This window comes from Zea mays, chromosome 8, assembly GCF_902167145.1.
Source record: "Zea mays cultivar B73 chromosome 8, Zm-B73-REFERENCE-NAM-5.0, whole genome shotgun sequence".
Taxonomy (NCBI): domain Eukaryota; kingdom Viridiplantae; phylum Streptophyta; class Magnoliopsida; order Poales; family Poaceae; genus Zea; species Zea mays.
This window is the reverse complement of record NC_050103.1, coordinates 178427443-178444106: the sequence shown is the minus strand read 5'-3', so window position 1 is coordinate 178444106 and position 16664 is coordinate 178427443. Positions and strand designations below refer to the sequence as shown.

General features: G+C 44.7%; 2 protein-coding genes across 7 annotated transcripts; one reads left to right on the top strand and one right to left on the bottom strand.

The window, feature by feature from the left end:
- The first annotated feature begins 8947 nt into the window (after nt 1–8947).
- LOC103636589 (pentatricopeptide repeat-containing protein At1g09900) lies at nt 8948–12545 on the top strand. Of its 5 annotated transcripts, none has more exons than XM_035961953.1 (4): nt 8948–11133; nt 11208–11303; nt 11471–12100; nt 12202–12545. In XM_035961953.1, the coding sequence occupies exon 1, from the start codon at nt 9120–9122 to the stop codon at nt 11124–11126; it is 2007 nt and encodes a 668-aa protein (XP_035817846.1). In that variant the 5' UTR covers nt 8948–9119; the 3' UTR covers nt 11127–11133; nt 11208–11303; nt 11471–12100; nt 12202–12545. The 5 variants fall into 5 exon arrangements, with proteins under 5 accessions (XP_035817846.1, XP_035817845.1, XP_008657166.1 ...); XM_035961952.1 differs by having other exon boundaries at nt 12197–12545; XM_008658944.4 differs by having other exon boundaries at nt 11471–12545.
- Nucleotides 12546–13615: 1070 nt separating this feature from the next.
- LOC100192022 (uncharacterized) lies at nt 13616–16575 on the bottom strand. 2 transcript variants are annotated; one of them, NM_001365507.1, is made up of 4 exons: nt 16209–16575; nt 15893–16101; nt 14965–15072; nt 13616–14688 (listed from the first exon to the last, which is right to left on the bottom strand). In NM_001365507.1, the coding sequence occupies exons 1-4, from the start codon at nt 16504–16506 to the stop codon at nt 13987–13989; spliced, it is 1317 nt and encodes a 438-aa protein (NP_001352436.1). In that variant the 5' UTR covers nt 16507–16575; the 3' UTR covers nt 13616–13986. The 2 variants fall into 2 exon arrangements, with proteins under 2 accessions (NP_001352436.1, NP_001130918.1); NM_001137446.1 differs by having other exon boundaries at nt 13619–14318; nt 16209–16568.
- Nucleotides 16576–16664: the final 89 nt, after the last annotated feature.

The window sequence follows — 16664 nt, the reverse complement described above, 5'->3', positions numbered from 1 at the left end:
CAAGGAGGCAAGATATGTTGATGAGGCATTGAATGGCCCAATGCCTATCTACGAGCCTCAAACCGTTGCTCTCAAAGCAACAAGCAGCAGAGAGGCGCTATCTAGCAAGGTGGCACAAGTTGAGGCTGCTAGGCTAAACGAGGATGAAATGGCCCTCATCATCAAGCGCTTCAAGACGGCACTAAAAGGACGCAAGGAGCATCCCAACAAAAGCAAGACAAAGGGAAAGCGCTCCTGCTTCAAGTGTGGTAAGACTGGGCACTTTATTGCTAACTGTCTCGATAATGATAGTGACCAGGGACAAGAAAAGAGCGAGAAGAGGGAGAAAAAGAAGTCCTACAAGAAGGCGAAAGGCGAGGCGCACCTTGGCAAGGAGTGGGATTTGGATTGCTCTTCGTCCGACTCCGACGACGAAGGACTCGCCGCCTCGTCCTTCAACAAGTCGTCTCTCTTCCCCAACGAGCGCCATACTTGCCTAATGGCAAAAGAGAAAAAGGTAAACGCTCGAGATACCCCTATGTATGCTTCTTCAAGTGATAATGAATCTAGTGATGATGAAGTAGACTACACAGGTTTATTCAAAGGTTTAGATAGAACTAAAATTGATAAGACCAATAAATTGATTGATGCCTTGAATGAGAAGCATAGATTGTTAGAGAAGCAAGAAGATATTTTATATGAAGAGCATGACAAATTCATTAGTGTACAAAAATCTCTTGCTTTAGAAGTAAAAAGGAATGAGATGCTTTCCTTCGAATTATCTACTTGCCATGAAACTGTGTCTAGCTTAAGAAGTATTAATGATGATTTAAATGCTAAGCTAGAAGTTGTTAATAAATCTAGTTCTTGTGTAGAGCATGTTGTTATCTGTAATAGATGTAAGGATTTTGATGTTGATGCATGTGTTGAGCACCTTACCTCTATTACAAAATTAAATGGTGAAGTGGCTAGTCTTAATGCCCAACTTAAGACTAGCAAAAATGACTTTGATAAACTAAAATTTGCAAGGGATGCCTACACTGTTGGTAAACACCCCTCTATTAAGGATGGGCTTGGCTTTCGAAAGGAAGCCAAGAACTTAACAAGTCAAAGGGCTCCCATTTCCGCCCAGGAGAAAGGGAAGGCCCCTATGGCAAATAGTGCTCAAAGAAATCATGCTTTCATCTATAGTGATAGAAAGTTTTCTAGAAATGCTCATAGGAGTTATGCTTATGATTCACATGCTATGATTGCATCAAGTTCTTCTTTTGTGCATGGTAGAAATATGCCTAGGAAAAATGTTGCCCATGTGCCTAGGAAAGTTTGTAATGAACCTTCTACAATTTACCATGCTTGCAATACTTCTTTTGCAATTTGTCGTAAGAATAAGAAAGTGATTGCTAGGAAGTTGGGGGCCAAGTGCAAGGGAGACAAGACTTGCATTTGGGTCCCAAAGTCTATTATAACTAACCTTGCAGGACCCAACAAGAGTTGGGTACCTAAAACCCAAGCCTAATTTGCCTTGCAGGTTTATGCATCCGGGGGCTCAAGCTGGATTATCGACAGCGAATGCACAAACTACATGACGGGGGAGAAGAAGATGTTCACCTCCTACGTCAAGAACAAGGATTCCCAAGATACAATCATATTTGGAGATGGGGATCAAGGCAAAGTCAAAGGCTTAGGCAAGATAGCCATCACTAATGAGCACTCTATCTCTAATGTATTTCTAGTAGAGTCGCTAGGCTATAATCTGCTGTTTGTTAGTCAATTGTGCCACATGGGTTATAATTGTCTATTTACAAATGTAGATGTGTCTGTCTTTAGAAGGAGTGATGGTTCACTAGCTTTTAAGGGTGTACTAGATGGCAAACTCTATTTAGCGGATTTTTCGAAAGAGGACGCCGATCTAGATACATGCTTAATTGCTAAGACTAGCATGGGATGGCTGTGGCATCGCCGTCTAGCACATGTTGGGATGAAGAACCTTCACAAACTTCTAAAGGGAGAACATGTGTTAGGTCTAACAAATGTGTTTTTCGAAAAAGATAGACCTTGTGCAGCTTGTCAAGCAGGCAAACAGGTGGGAAGCACTCATCATAGCAAGAATGTGATGACCACATCAAGACCTTTGGAGCTACTTCACATGGACCTCTTCGGACCCGTCGCCTACCTCAGCATAGCGGGAAGTAAGTATGGTCTTGTTGTTGTTGATGATTTTTCCCGCTTCACTTGGGTATTCTTTTTGCAGGATAAATCAGGAACCCAAGGGACCCTCAAGCGCTTTCTAAGGCGAGCTCAAAACGAATTTGAGCTCAAGGTGAAAAAGATTAGAAGCGACAACGGGTCCGAGTTCAAGAACCTTCAAGTGGAGGAGTTCCTTGAGGAGGAAGGAATCAAGCACGAGTTCTCCGCTCCCTACACACCACAACAAAACGGTGTGGTAGAGAGGAAGAACATGACGCTTATAGACATGGCAAGGACGATGCTTGGAGAATTCAAGACGCCCGAGCGGTTTTGGTCGAAAGCTGTGAACACAGCTTGCCACGCCACAAACCGGGTCTACCTTCATCTCCTCCTCAAGAAGACGTCGTATGAACTTCTAACCGGTAACAAACCCAACGTATCTTATTTTCGTGTATTTGGGAGTAAATGTTACATTCTAGTGAAGAAAGGTAGGAATTCCAAATTTGCTCCCAAAGCTGTAGAAGGGTTTTTGTTAGGTTATGACTCAAATACAAAGGCGTATAGAGTCTTCAACAAATCATCGGGTTTGGTTGAAGTATCTAGCGACGTTGTATTTGATGAAACTAATGGCTCTCCAAGAGAGCAAGTTGATCTTGATGATGTTCCAACGGACGCGATTCGCACCATGGCGATTGGAGATGTGCGACCACAGGAACACCAGCAGCAAGATCAACCTTCTTCCTCAACGATGGTGCATCCCCCAACTCAAGATGATGAACAGGTCCCTCAAGAAGAGGCGTGTGATCAAGGGGGAGCACAAAATGTCCAAGATGTGGAAGAAGAAGCACCACAGGCCCCTCCAACTCAAGTTCGGGTGACGATTCAAAGGAATCATGCCATCGACCATATTTTGGGTGATATAAGCAAGGGAGTAACTACTCGCTCACGTCTAGCTAATTTTTGTGATCATTACTCGTTTGTCTCTTCTATTGAGCCTTTCAGGGTAGAAGAAGCCTTGCTAGATCCGGACTGGGTGTTGGCCATGCAGGAAGAGCTCAACAACTTCAAGCGAAATGAAGTTTGGACACTGGTGCCACGTCCCAAGCAAAACGTTGTGGGAACCAAGTGGGTGTTCCGCAACAAACAGGATGAGCACGGGGTGGTGACAAGGAACAAGGCTCGACTTGTGACAAAAGGTTATGCCCAAGTCGCAGGTTTGGACTTTGAGGAGACTTTTGCTCCTGTGGCTAGGCTAGAGTCGATTAGCATTTTGTTAGCCTATGTCGCTCACCATTCTTTTAGGTTGTTCCAAATGGACGTGAAGAGTGCTTTCCTCAACGGGCCAATCAAGGAGGAGATATACGTGGAGCAACCCCCTGGCTTTGAGGATGAACGGTACCCCGACCATGTGTGTAAGCTCTCTAAGGCGCTCTATGGACTTAAGCAAGCCCCGAGAGCATGGTATGAATGCCTTAGAGATTTTCTAATTGCTAATGCTTTCAAGGTTGGGAAAGCTGATCCAACTCTTTTCACTAAGACTTGTGATGGTGACCTATTTGTGTGCCAAATTTATGTCGATGACATAATATTTGGTTCTACTAACCAAAAGTCTTGTGAAGAGTTTAGCAGGGTGATGACACAGAAATTCGAGATGTCGATGATGGGCTAGTTGAACTACTTCCTTGGGTTCCAAGTGAAGCAACTCAAGGACGGCACCTTCATCTCCCAAACGAAGTACACGCAAGACTTGCTCAAGCGGTTCGGGATGAAGGACGCCAAGCCCGCAAAGACTCCAATGGGAACCGACGGACATGTAGACCTCAACAAAGGAGGTAAGTCCGTTGATCAAAAGGCATACCGGTCTATGATAGGGTCTTTACTTTATTTATGTGCTAGTAGACCGGATATTATGCTTAGTGTATGCATGTGTGCTAGATTTCAATCCGACCCAAGGGAGTGTCACCTTGTGGCCGTTAAGCGAATTCTTAGATATTTAGTTGCTACGCCTTGCTTTGGGATCTGGTATCCAAAGGGGTCTACCTTTGACTTAATTGGATATTCAGACTCCGATTATGCTGGATGCAAGGTTGATAGGAAGAGTACATCAGGGACGTGCCAATTCCTAGGAAAGTCCCTGGTGTCTTTGAGTTCTAAGAAACAAACCTCTGTTATCCTATCCACCGCTGAGGCCGAGTATGTTGCAGCAGGACAGTGTTGCGCGCAACTACTTTGGATGAGGCAAACCCTCAGGGACTTTGGCTACAATCTGAGCAAAGTCCCACTCCTAGGTGACAATGAGAGTGCAATCCGCATGGCGGACAATCCTGTTGAACACAGCCGCACAAAGCACATAGGCATCCAGCATCACTTTTTGAGAGACCACCAGCAAAAGGGAGATATTGAAGTGTTTTATGTTAGCACCGAGAACCAACTAGCCGTTATCTTTACCAAGCCTTTAGATGAGAAGACCTTTTGCAGGCTGCGTAGTGAGCTAAATGTCATAGATTCGCGTAACTTGGATTGATCTAGAGCATACATGTGTTTTATGCCTTTGATCATGTTCCTTTATGCATATTATTGCTTATTTATGGTGCTCAAGTTGTGCAAGGGATCCCCGGACCTCACAAGTCCATGTGTGAATGATGCACATATTTAGGGGGAGAAATGCTACAACTTGACCCTTTGATACTAACCGTGAGCGTGAGTTTTCTTAATTTAGTCTCAAAGGTAGATTGAAAGGGAAAGGTGAACTTGGACCATGCAAGACTTCCACTGCACTCCGATGAGAGGGTAATTTACTCCAAGTTCATCTATATGCTCTTATTGCCTTTTTACTCTTAATTGACGGTTTTGGTGAGGCAATGGGGTTTAAGGGCCAACAATGATCCTGTTTTGGTGCTTAATGCCAAAGGGGGAGAAATTAAAGGCCAAAGCAAAATGGATCAGCTACCACTTGAGAATTTTGAAAATAGTAGAGTTAGAACTTTTGTTTTGTCAAAATACTCTTATGTGCAAAATTTGGCCTCTTGTGGGGAGAATGTAGGATTATGGGAAAAGGGGGAGTTTGTGGCTTTTGATCAATTTTTCTCATGGAATACCTCTCTTTATGCCTAAACAAGTGTATTTGACTTAAAGATAGGAAAATGAGTTTGATTTCAAAAACAAACCAAGTGGTGGCAAAGAATGATCCAAATATGCCAAATTTGAATCAAAAACAATTCTTGTTCTCAATTGCTTTGATGTTGCACTTCTTTTAGTTGCTTTTTGATATGTTGGCATAAATCACCAAAAAGGGAGAGATTGAAAGGGAAATGTGCCCTTGGGGCCATTTCTAGTATAGTTTTGGTGATTAAGTGCCCAACACGTATTGAGTGAGTAATCTTGTGCCAAATGATTGATGAAGTGCAAATCAACAAGAAGGTATGATTCTAGACTTAGTACATTGATTTTTATGTACTAATATATTTGTCTAAGTGCTGGAATCAGAGAAAAGAGAAGAAGAAAATATCTTGGCTGGAACAGCCAAGACTCAGCGCAGTCTAGCACACCGGACTGTCCGGTGGTGCACCGGACAGTGTCCGATGCGCCAGGCCAGCCTCCGGTGAACAGGCCACTCTCGGGAACTGACGGTGGTGTACGGCTATAATTCACCGGATCCGATGAGCCGTCTGCGGCGAAGTCGTCGCTCTCGGGAATCGTTCAACGGTGTATGGCTAAAATTCACCGGACGGTCCGGTGAGGCACCGGACTGTCCGGTGAGCCAACGGTCGGCCGCGCAATCAGCGCGCGATGCGTGGTCGCGCCAACGGTCGGCAGGGGGCACCGGACAGTGTCTGGTGCGCCATCGGCTCCAATTCTGCAACGGTCGGCTGTGCTATTTTTGGAAGGCAATCTGCACCGGACCATGAACAGTGTCTGTCCGGTGGTGCACCGGACTGTCCGGTGCGCCACCCGACAGAAGGCAAGAATTGCCTTCCTAGATTGCTTCCAACGGCTCATAGCTGCCTTGGGGCTATAAAAGGGACCCCTAGGCGCATGGAGGAGTTACCCAAGCATTCTTTGATCATCTCTAAGCACCAAGACTCCATTCTCGTGCATTTGATTCATTGTGATAGTGACTTGAGCTCTAGTTGAGTAGAGAACTCCCCGCATTGTGTTGTGAGCTCAAGTTGTGGTTTGTGTGCGTGTTTGTGCTCGTGCTTTGAGTCTTGTGTGTGTTGCTCTCCCCTCCCTTACTTACGTGCTTCTTTGTGATCATCATTTGTAAGGGCGAGAGGCTCCAAGTTGTGGAGATTCCTCGCGAACGGGATAGAGTAAAAGAAAGGAAAACACTGTGGTATTCAAGTTGATCATTGGATCACTTGAAAGGGGTTGAGGGCAACCCTCGTCCATTGGGACGCCATAACGTGGAGTAGGCAAGTGTTACTTGGCCGAACCACGAGATAAATCATCGTGTCTCTTGTGCCTGTTTTCATCGTGACTATTGTGTTTCACAAGAGCTCGGTCCTTACCCACTTGTTTCTATTGAGCTAACACTTAACCAAGTTTTTGTGGCTACAAGTGTTTGATTTTTACAGGATCACCTATTCACCCCCCCCCCCCCTCTAGGTGCTCTCAGGAACAAACACCTACACAAGACCGATGCATTAACATGTACACAAGACAAGAATCAGCCAAAAAAGATAGAAGAGTCAACAACTTATTTACCTCAAGGTATTGCTCCTTCGCAAGGTAAATTGATTACCATTATGCCTTGGTCTTTGGCATAGGCCGATCATCATGACTTGCTCTGTACCATGCCTTTATATCCTGAATCCGGACATAGTACATTGCATCTGCAATGACATCGTTCGCGTTATACTTAAACATATAACATGCATTGAGATCATAAGACCCATCTTCAGGCAACTTGTACCATTTATTCAAAAAAGAGTGTTATATAATGAGAATATGCACTAAATATGGAAATGACATAAATAAACTAACAAAGAAAAATCATACCTAGAATCCATCCCAAACCAATGCTTGTGTTGTTGAATTCTCTACATGTACCATACAGATAGTGCTCCCAAGTGGTGGTGGGGACAGACTCACTGAAAGGGAAATGGCTTTAAACCATTTCTTGTATTGATTTTGGTGTTTGATGACCATACAATCATTCAGACTAACTAGTTTGCCTAGTCTTTGTTTCATAGGTTCATAAGTTCAATAATTTATTTTCTAAGTTACAATCAGCACAGAACCAACCATATAAGGGTAAAAACATGGAATAGATGAACTTTCAATAGTTCTACTCTTTGTATAAGTTATAATACCCCTAAGAACCTATTTGATACATCAAGAGAGGTTGGAAAGCTCGGAATCAACATCTCACTGTTTTGGAGCTAGTTTGAGCAAAAGAAGGAATATGAGTTAGAGAATTAAAATGTACAAGATCCATGACTTTGACTAGTTGGAAAACCACTAGAGATATTTGTCTAAGTCATAAGATCTCTCTCAAGTTCAACCAAAGCAACTTGGAGAAGATAGTTCAAAGATCAACGACAACTCGACAAGTCAGAAATTCAAGTTCCGAAATCGCCAAATGCGGACCGTCCGGACCCTTCTCGTGGACCGTCCGGTTATAAACAGCGGACCGTCCAGCTATAATTCATGGACCATCCGCCTGTGTTGATTTGCTTCAGCCCGAAGGTGGCAAGTTGAGCAAAAGGATTTTTAGAGCTAGTGTATACCGTCCGAGACTAAGAGCAGACCGTTCACAAGTCGTCGCCATGGGAAGACCATCGTTGATCTAGCCATTGGGATGTTAGACATAATTGTTGTAATGTCAGATCCGACCGTTGGAGGGTTGTGGATCGTCCGAGCCCTAGCCGCGGACCATCAACCCCTATATATTTAGCATATGTGCCATAACAACTTTATGGGAGGTTGAGGGCTATAAAAACTACCCCAACCAGCCCATTCACATAATTTCATTGATTCATATCATACATAAGAGTTGGGTATTCACTCATATCTATTAGAGCAACACTTCTATATAGATTAAAGCCTCACAAGTGCCACAAAAGACAGATCAAGCAAGAAAGAGCTACTCATGTGTGTTTAGCGAGAGTGCCTTGTGAGAATCATTGAGAGAAAGTGTGTGCTACCTCATGTGATCATTTGAGAGTGGAGTATTGAATCCCATTGTTTTGTAAACCTAGCAAGAGCACCTTATCGTTGCGGTTGGCCTTGCGAAGAATTCGGTCTTTTGTTGACAAAGAAGAAGGAACACTCGCCGGTCTTGTAGACCGTTGGGAGAGAGAAAGGGTTAAAAAAGACTCATCCTTTATGGACTCCTCAACGGGTGTTAGATTCTTGGTGAACCGAATCTCGGTAAAACAAATCACCGTCTCTCTTGTGCTTATTGCTTGTTATTTGTTTATCTTCTCCCTTTCTAAGTTCTCTTGCACTATTCTTTGTTGATATTAATTTGTGTTGATTCAAATTAAATTTTCATTTATAGAAGTAACTATTTGCAAAAAAGAACTTATGTTGTTCCTCTTCTTAATTCGCGATGGGCAATAATGGTCACAGTGCTGGCTCAATCGAAGATCAAGGCAGGAGCTTGTCCAAATGGCTGTATTCGGCCGTGTCTCCGCTCTATTCTATTGAAGCCATCGTGAATGTCCATTTAAGCGAAGCCTATTCTGCGATGTTCTAAAATCGCAAAAATCTACTATCGGGCTTCAACTCCAAACTCATCCTACTACACCAAGCTTGACGCGAGAAAGGCAGGCAGCCCCAGTAGCAGAGAGCGAACCAACCGTTACTCGTCTGATCCGGTCCCGCGCCCAATCCGCCCTACCCACCATCGGATCACCGAGCAGAAACGATGCTCCACACACCACACGCGGACACGCCCGCCCCGCCGCGAGCACTCCCGCCCCGGTCACCCCCGCCCGGTCGTCACCATGGCCGCGCTCCTTCAGTCGTCTTTCCTCTTCCCTCACGCCACCTTCCCCAACCCCAAGCCCCACCACCTCGCCGCCGCCGCCGCCACGAGACCCGAGTCACCCAACGTGGCCCCCAATCCCGCCAGCGCCCGCCTCCGCCGCCTCATTGCCCGCGAGGACCTCGCCGGTGCCGCGCGCCTCGTCGAGCTCTCCGCCTCCCGCGACGGGGAGGCCCCCGACGTCTACCTCTGCACCAAGCTCATCCGGAACCTCTGCCGCCGGGGCCGCACCTCCGACGCCGCCCGCGTGCTCCGCGCCGCCGAGGGCTCCGGCTCCCCCGTCGACGTCTTCGCCTACAACACCCTCGTAGCGGGGTACTGCCGCTACGGCCACCTCGACGCCGCGCGCAGGCTCATCGGCTCCATGCCCGTCGCGCCTGACGCCTACACGTACACGCCACTGATCCGCGTGCTCTGCGACCGCGGCAGGGTCGCCGACGCGCTCAGCCTGCTCGACGATATGCTCCGCCGCGGGTGCCAACCAAACGTCGTCACCTACACTGTGCTCCTGGAGGCCATGTGCAAGAACAGTGGGTTCGAGCAGGCCATGGCAGTCCTCGACGAGATGCGCGCCAAGGGATGCACACCCAACATTGTCACGTACAATGTCATCATCAATGGCATGTGCAGGGAAGGCCGTGTTGATGACGCAAGGGATCTCTTGAACAGGTTGTTCTCTTACGGGTGCCAGCCTGACACTGTCAGCTATACCACCCTCCTCAAGGGTTTGTGCGCTTCCAAGCGGTGGGATGACGTTGAGGAACTATTTGCTGAGATGATGGAGAAGAACTGCATGCCAAACGAGGTGACGTTTGACATGCTAATCAGATTCTTTTGCCGAGGAGGTATGGTGGAGCGGGCTATTCAAGTTCTTCAACAAATGACGGAGCATGAGTGCGCCACCAACACCACCTTGTGCAATATTGTCATAAACTCAATTTGCAAACAAGGCCGGGTTGACGATGCCTTTAAGTTCTTAAACAACATGGGTTCCTACGGGTGCAATCCAGATACCATTAGCTATACCACAGTCCTAAAGGGCTTGTGTCGTGCCGAACGATGGAATGATGCCAAGGAACTTTTGAAAGAGATGGTCCGGAATAATTGCCCCCCAAACGAGGTAACATTCAATACATTTATCTGCATCTTGTGCCAAAAGGGGTTGATCGAGCAAGCTATTATGCTTATTGAACAAATGCAAGAGCATGGGTGTACAGTGGGTGTTGTCACATACAATGCTCTTGTCAATGGATTCTGTGTGCAGGGCCATATTGACAGTGCCTTAGAATTGTTTCGCAGCATGCCCTGCAAACCAAATACCATCACATACACTACTTTGCTGACAGGCTTGTGCAACGCTGAACGGTTAGATGCTGCTGCAGAGCTCGTAGCTGAAATGCTTCATAGGGATTGCCCTCCAAATGTAGTGACTTTCAATGTACTTGTGAATTTCTTTTGCCAAAAAGGATTTCTGGACGAAGCAATTGAACTCGTTGAGCAAATGATGGAACATGGTTGCACACCCAACCTGATCACATATAATACATTATTTGATGGGATTACCAAGGATTGCAGTTCAGAAGATGCCCTGGAGTTGTTGCATGGCTTGGTCAGCAAGGGAGTATCGCCAGATGTCATTACATTTTCTTCAATCATTGGTATCCTCTCAAAGGAAGATAGAGTTGAAGAGGCCATTCAAATGTTTCACTTAGCGCAAGATATCGGAATGAGACCCAAAGCTTTGGTGTACAACAAGATACTGCTTGGGCTATGTAAAAGACATGAAATAGATAATGCTATCGACTTTCTTGCCTATATGGTATCCAACGGATGCATGCCCAATGAGTCAACCTACATTATACTTATCGAAGGCCTTGCTCGTGAAGGTTTGTTGAAGGAGGCCCAAGATCTACTGAGCATGTTGTGCTCAAGAGGAGTTGTAAGCAAGAACTTAATAGAAGAGTAGCACTGAGGTTGAAGACCAAACTGTGCATACCCTTTGGCTCATGATGAATCCTGGGATTAAATGCTTATTCATTATTCACAGTGAGTGGATCGATAGCCTCGTCTCCTTCAAGCTGCAGTGCTTCATGTAGGTGGTTGTTTGAGGGCCCATAACCTCCTATGAAGGAATCTTGACAATGTGAGTTTCTGCTTACATGTATTTATCGTACTTTTGCCAAGGGGAATGTAAAGTTTCCCGTTTTAGCTTACTCTAATTTGTGTACGCTGTATATATTGCTAAAAGCATTTTGGGTGTGAATAGGCTTAGGGTGTAGAAATCTTAATAACAACAATAATCTTGTTCAGGAACCTCATTTAGAAGAGTCAAGACCAACGAGACGGATCTGGAGTAAAGCACAAGAAGAAAAGCTCGGTGCTCCTAGATTTCATACTGTCGCAGTAACGAATACAATCAACATTTTTTACCTGACACTTTTGAGTTTCGCTAACACAATGACCTGTTAAACTGCAAGCATTGTGCGTACAATGATTTCGGGTTTTCCTTTCATGTGCAATGGACATTTGTGCGGTTGCTTTTTCGTTCATTTAAGAATCCAGATACAACATTCCTCACTGAATCTTGTTTTTGCCCAGGTTTCTGTCTCTTAAAATTGGCTTGTCAAAGAATACTATAGTTTATAATTTAATATTGTATGGACGCCTTTTTTTGACTTTATAAACAGGCTGGTGTGCTTTATCATCTTCATCACCAAGAATTTGTATGCTGTAAGATTTTTAGCTTCTTTTTTGTAGTTGTAGGTTTATGCCATTATATTTTAGGCCTCCTGAAACCTCAGAATCTAGCACACATGGTCACATGCTATATCCTGATTAGTCAATTCTGGTATCGGATTTCTAACGTTATTCTATGTTTCAATGGTTGATTATCGACTTTGGTGGAGACGTGAGAAGTGCGATACTAATCAACGATCCAAGGTATGCAACAAACCCAATCAAATCGTGAAGTCCAAGAACCTTTTCTGCAGGTTAGGTCATTCAAGTATGCAGTAACCTTCTATCCTTCTATATCAGCGCAGCACTTAAATTGGTTGGTAAACCATTGAACTACATAAGATGCTGAGCAGAAGAAACATCATTCCTCAGATGCTCAGAAAGTCAGAATCAAATGTCTGATATAGGAGGTGTTGGGGGCATGGGTATCAATGGCTTAATCCTCAGATAAGCTGGGTTCTGGTCCCTCTGGATGTACACCGGCTTTGACGAAGTTTTCAGTACTGTCTCAAGAAGAGTTACAAGCATGGCATGGCGCTGGAGACGGGTGGTAAGGGTGTCTGGAATGGTATTTGTTGGTTTTGTACAGAACTTGGTGGCTACAGATTTTGTCTAGTGCACCAGTGGAATGAAAATTCACTTTCATTTACATTCGTTTTAGAAAATAGTCAAACCATTATATATCGTTACTTCCGTCTATCGTAATACAACTCCATCTCAATTTCTCCAAAGTCAAACGCTGTTAACTTTGACCAACCAAACATCAATATCTGAAACCTTATATATATTGAATTAACTGTACAACATTGACGTTACTAGATTCATATGAAAAACTATTTTTACTACAGAAAAACTCTTGTCATTTAATATAATATTAGTCATAGTTGAAACCTATGGACTTCAATTTTTTTTGTAATATAGAAGGAATCGAGGAAGTATGTTTTTAAGTCAGAGCCCTGGTGCAACCTGAAATGCAACGCGTGTTTGTACCTGTCACGGAGATGGAAATTAGATTTTTGCCTTTTTATTTAATTATAAAGTATTGTTTCAAATCCAAGTTCACACGAGCTCTTATTGTTTGTTCACGTCGCCAAAGTATGTAATGTACTCCCTCCGTTTCTTTTTATTTGTCGCTGGATAGTGCAATTTTACACTATCCAGCGACAAATAAAAAGAAACGGAGGGAGTAAACGACAAGGCGGCACCAGAGTTCCTCCGCTCCTCGAAGTCATCGTTCGTGTCGTCGCTGGAGCTGGACTCCGGATGAACCGTTGAAATAGCTGGGAGATCTCTAACACGACTTTGCCATCGTCCGTGGGAAGAGGCTCCTTCCAGGGCTCCCCCTCCATTCTCATGTAAGCATGATCAGTTGCGCCTCTGGGGATCTCAGAATCGGAGTCTTTGAGCCTGACCGTCAAAGGACAAAAGAATTTTATTGATCATAAACTAGTTTTCTTTCAATTGAAGGTCGATTCTCCAGAAGCAGAGTGGTTTTATTTTCACTGAGCATGAGAACTGAGATTTAAATTGTTCTTTTCCCCTTCTGCTTGCCTGCTATTTGAATTTGCATTTGAATTGGACCTGTCCCTAACTAGTAACATCATTAGCACAATCTTAAACTCATTTTTCTTTGCTTCCTCTTACTTGGTATACCCCAAGGGTTTAGCCCACCAGAGAAGCTGGGCAAATTGGGACAAACAATGGACCAAATAGTGCATTGTTGTAAGAACATTATATATATTTGAAGCAGTAGCGACATCATGTCAGACATATGAAAATACTACAAATAGATGTATCAGTAGCAACTAACATGCATCAAAGGTTTCAGCAATCTAAATGCTGAACACCATCGCAAAAGGAACAGCACTGTACAACCCAAACCGAATCTGGACCAAAATGCATCTTGCTAGCACGACAGGGTTCTAAGGAACAGATAGCAGAGAGCCAAAGACCACGTCCAGATTCCTGAATACCAGCAAGCTGAAGTTTGGCTTGGAACAACATATCCCATCTCATTGCTTCAAGACTTCCACCATCCAGTTGTTAATCTTTACAAAAGAAAACATAACATTACTTGGGAAGGGACAAAGTCAGGTAACACCAATGTGTTCTTCAGTGTCATTGATCCTTGCACCGCAGCACTCCTTCCGTTTCATTGTAACTTTGCTTCTATACAGACTTGAACTGGAGATCCTGACCTTCCTTTCTTTTGGAGTCACAGAACCATTTCGCCATCTCTTTGGTGTCAGCTTATCATTATCCCTGCCCTTATTTTTTATGGGCGTCATGTCAGTTTCATCATTAACATTATTGTCTAAACAAAGATGTCTGAAGTGGTGACGGGGATTCACATAGCAGAACGATGAGCTGACGATGCCGCTGACTGTCCATGGACGCACTGTATGCATAAAATCCTCCAGCTCTGAAAAGCAAGCATGCTCAGAATATGGCAAAGTATAAGAATCCTTGTCAAACAGCTTTGGTGGTGACAAGGGATTGCAATCCATTTCTGTTAGGCCTTCACCTCTCCCTGAGCTCCTGATAGACTTCACTGATGACCTACCCTTGGATTTGGCCTTTCCTTCACTGCTCTTCCAAAGACAAGGAATAGCAGAAGGCAAGATCCCTATAGTGGGGCACACTGTGTTTAGAGCTTCAAGATTATCAATGGTGACACTGTACCTTGGAACAGCACGGATCCTAGTCAAACTGGTCTGTGTGGTAAAAATATCACGGTTTTCATCAATCCCTAGGAGGTGTATTGTCTGTAGGCGCTGGGGCCAAACCCAGATCTGATGAGAAAATTGAAGGAAAAGATTCTGGAGTTACGAAGCTGGACATGTGATTTTTGGGAATCAGTTAAATTAGCAGTTAGCATGTCAATTGTTTGCAGCTCAACTTAGTTATAGCCTGCATATACTAATCTGAAAAAACAAGTTAATGTTGAAACATAGAGCATCAGCCATGGCTACTTTAGTTGTCTCTTAAAAGAAATTAGTCATCATCACTCAATCTTTTGCCAAGACTCAAAAGTAGAAAATGGAATATGTTGAGAAAATAAGTCTAACCTTCGTTTGTAGTGCTCTAGATATATGAAGCAAGAGGTCTTCTTTTCCAAGAGTGTCAACACCAATGATAACTTCGTGATCAGGATGTGACCGAATAATATCAATCACCTGCATATAAAAAATAAGAAACATAAGCACCGTACCGACAATCACAGATTTACATTGATTTCTATTTTGGGTAGTTCAGTACATTCAACGCATGAAACATAAACATAGACAATCTGTTTACAAGTTGCTAATTGCTATTGACATTTTATTGCAGGCTATTCACAGTGGCAGCACTAATAAGACATCAATCCCAATTCATACTCATTTAGGCATGATGGTTACTGCAGCTTAAGCAACCAATATCTGCACATTAGATTTCACTCTTCATTATTCAGCAGCAAAAAAACTATGCTAGATTGTTTTTTTCAAGGAAACACTAATTATGAGTTGTGAGTTAAGATGCATGCTCAAGGTGAACCAAAACAAAGAATTAGGGGGTGTTTGAATGCACTAGAGCTAATAGTTAGTGTCTAAAATTAGTTGAGACATCCAAACACCCTAGCTAATAGTTCAGCTATTAGCTATTTTTTGTATATTAGTTAATAGTTAGGTAGTTATTTGTTAGCTAGCTAATTCCACTAACAATTTTTAGCCAACTAACTATTAGTTCTAGTACATTCAAACACCCCTTAAACTGTAAGGGTATCCCATTGACAACTCAAGATACACTCTACAATGTGCACGGAAGTGTATTTCTGATGACATGCAAGCATCAGTATTTCACAGAATTTATCATCGAATTATTGAACCCGTCCTATATGTCAGATGTAATTATTCCAAAAATGATGTTTCGATAAGGTCATCATCAGCGGTAAACTCAACCATTACGCGAAGACACAAATTGGCATAACAACCACGCTTGTGTCTAAGCGAAACTGACCTGCTCAGCGACGACGGGGCGTGGAGGGAAGTTGAGCGATGGGTGGCAGTAGGTGTTGTCCAGATAGAGCACATCAATGGTATCCCCGTCAAGCGCGTCCAGTAAATCCTGCTTCGCTCGCCGCGCTTCATCGCATCCGAGCTCCCACCGGAAGTCCCCCGTGTACAGCATGCACCCGAGGTCTCCGCGGAAGAGGTACATGAGCGATCCTGCGCGGAGGCACGCGTCAGCCGCAAAAACCAGCCGAAGATCAGTAGTTCCGTGCCAGCCGTGCAGAGAAAAGAGTGAAGCAAGCGAATCGGGAGGGGTGACGTACCGGGGCAGTGCAGCGCGGGGATGGCAGTGACGTGAAGGGAGAGGGACTGGCCCGAGGAGGGAGAGAACAGATAGATGGAGGCAGAGGCACCTGGGGCTAGCGGGCGGAGGAGGGAGGCGTCGATTCCCGGGAAGCGGATGGGGAGGAGGCGCGCCGTGGTCGGAGAGCAGTAGAGCGGGCCGTGGCGCCACCCGCCCACCGCGCCGAGGCCACGGGTGTGGTCCTGGTGGAGGTGCGTCAGAAAGTACGCCTGGCTGCCACCGGAGAACTTGTCCACTGATACCAGACCCTCCTCCATGGCTTGCCGCCTTTGCTGGATACGGGATACCGATGCGGAATGCCTCTCCAAGTCTCCAGAACTCACCTCGCCGTCTCCTCGCTTTCGCTCAACTGTTGCTTCGGTTTTTAGCGGCCCTTTCGAAAAAACGAGGGGGGAAAGCCGCACGAGCGCGCGGC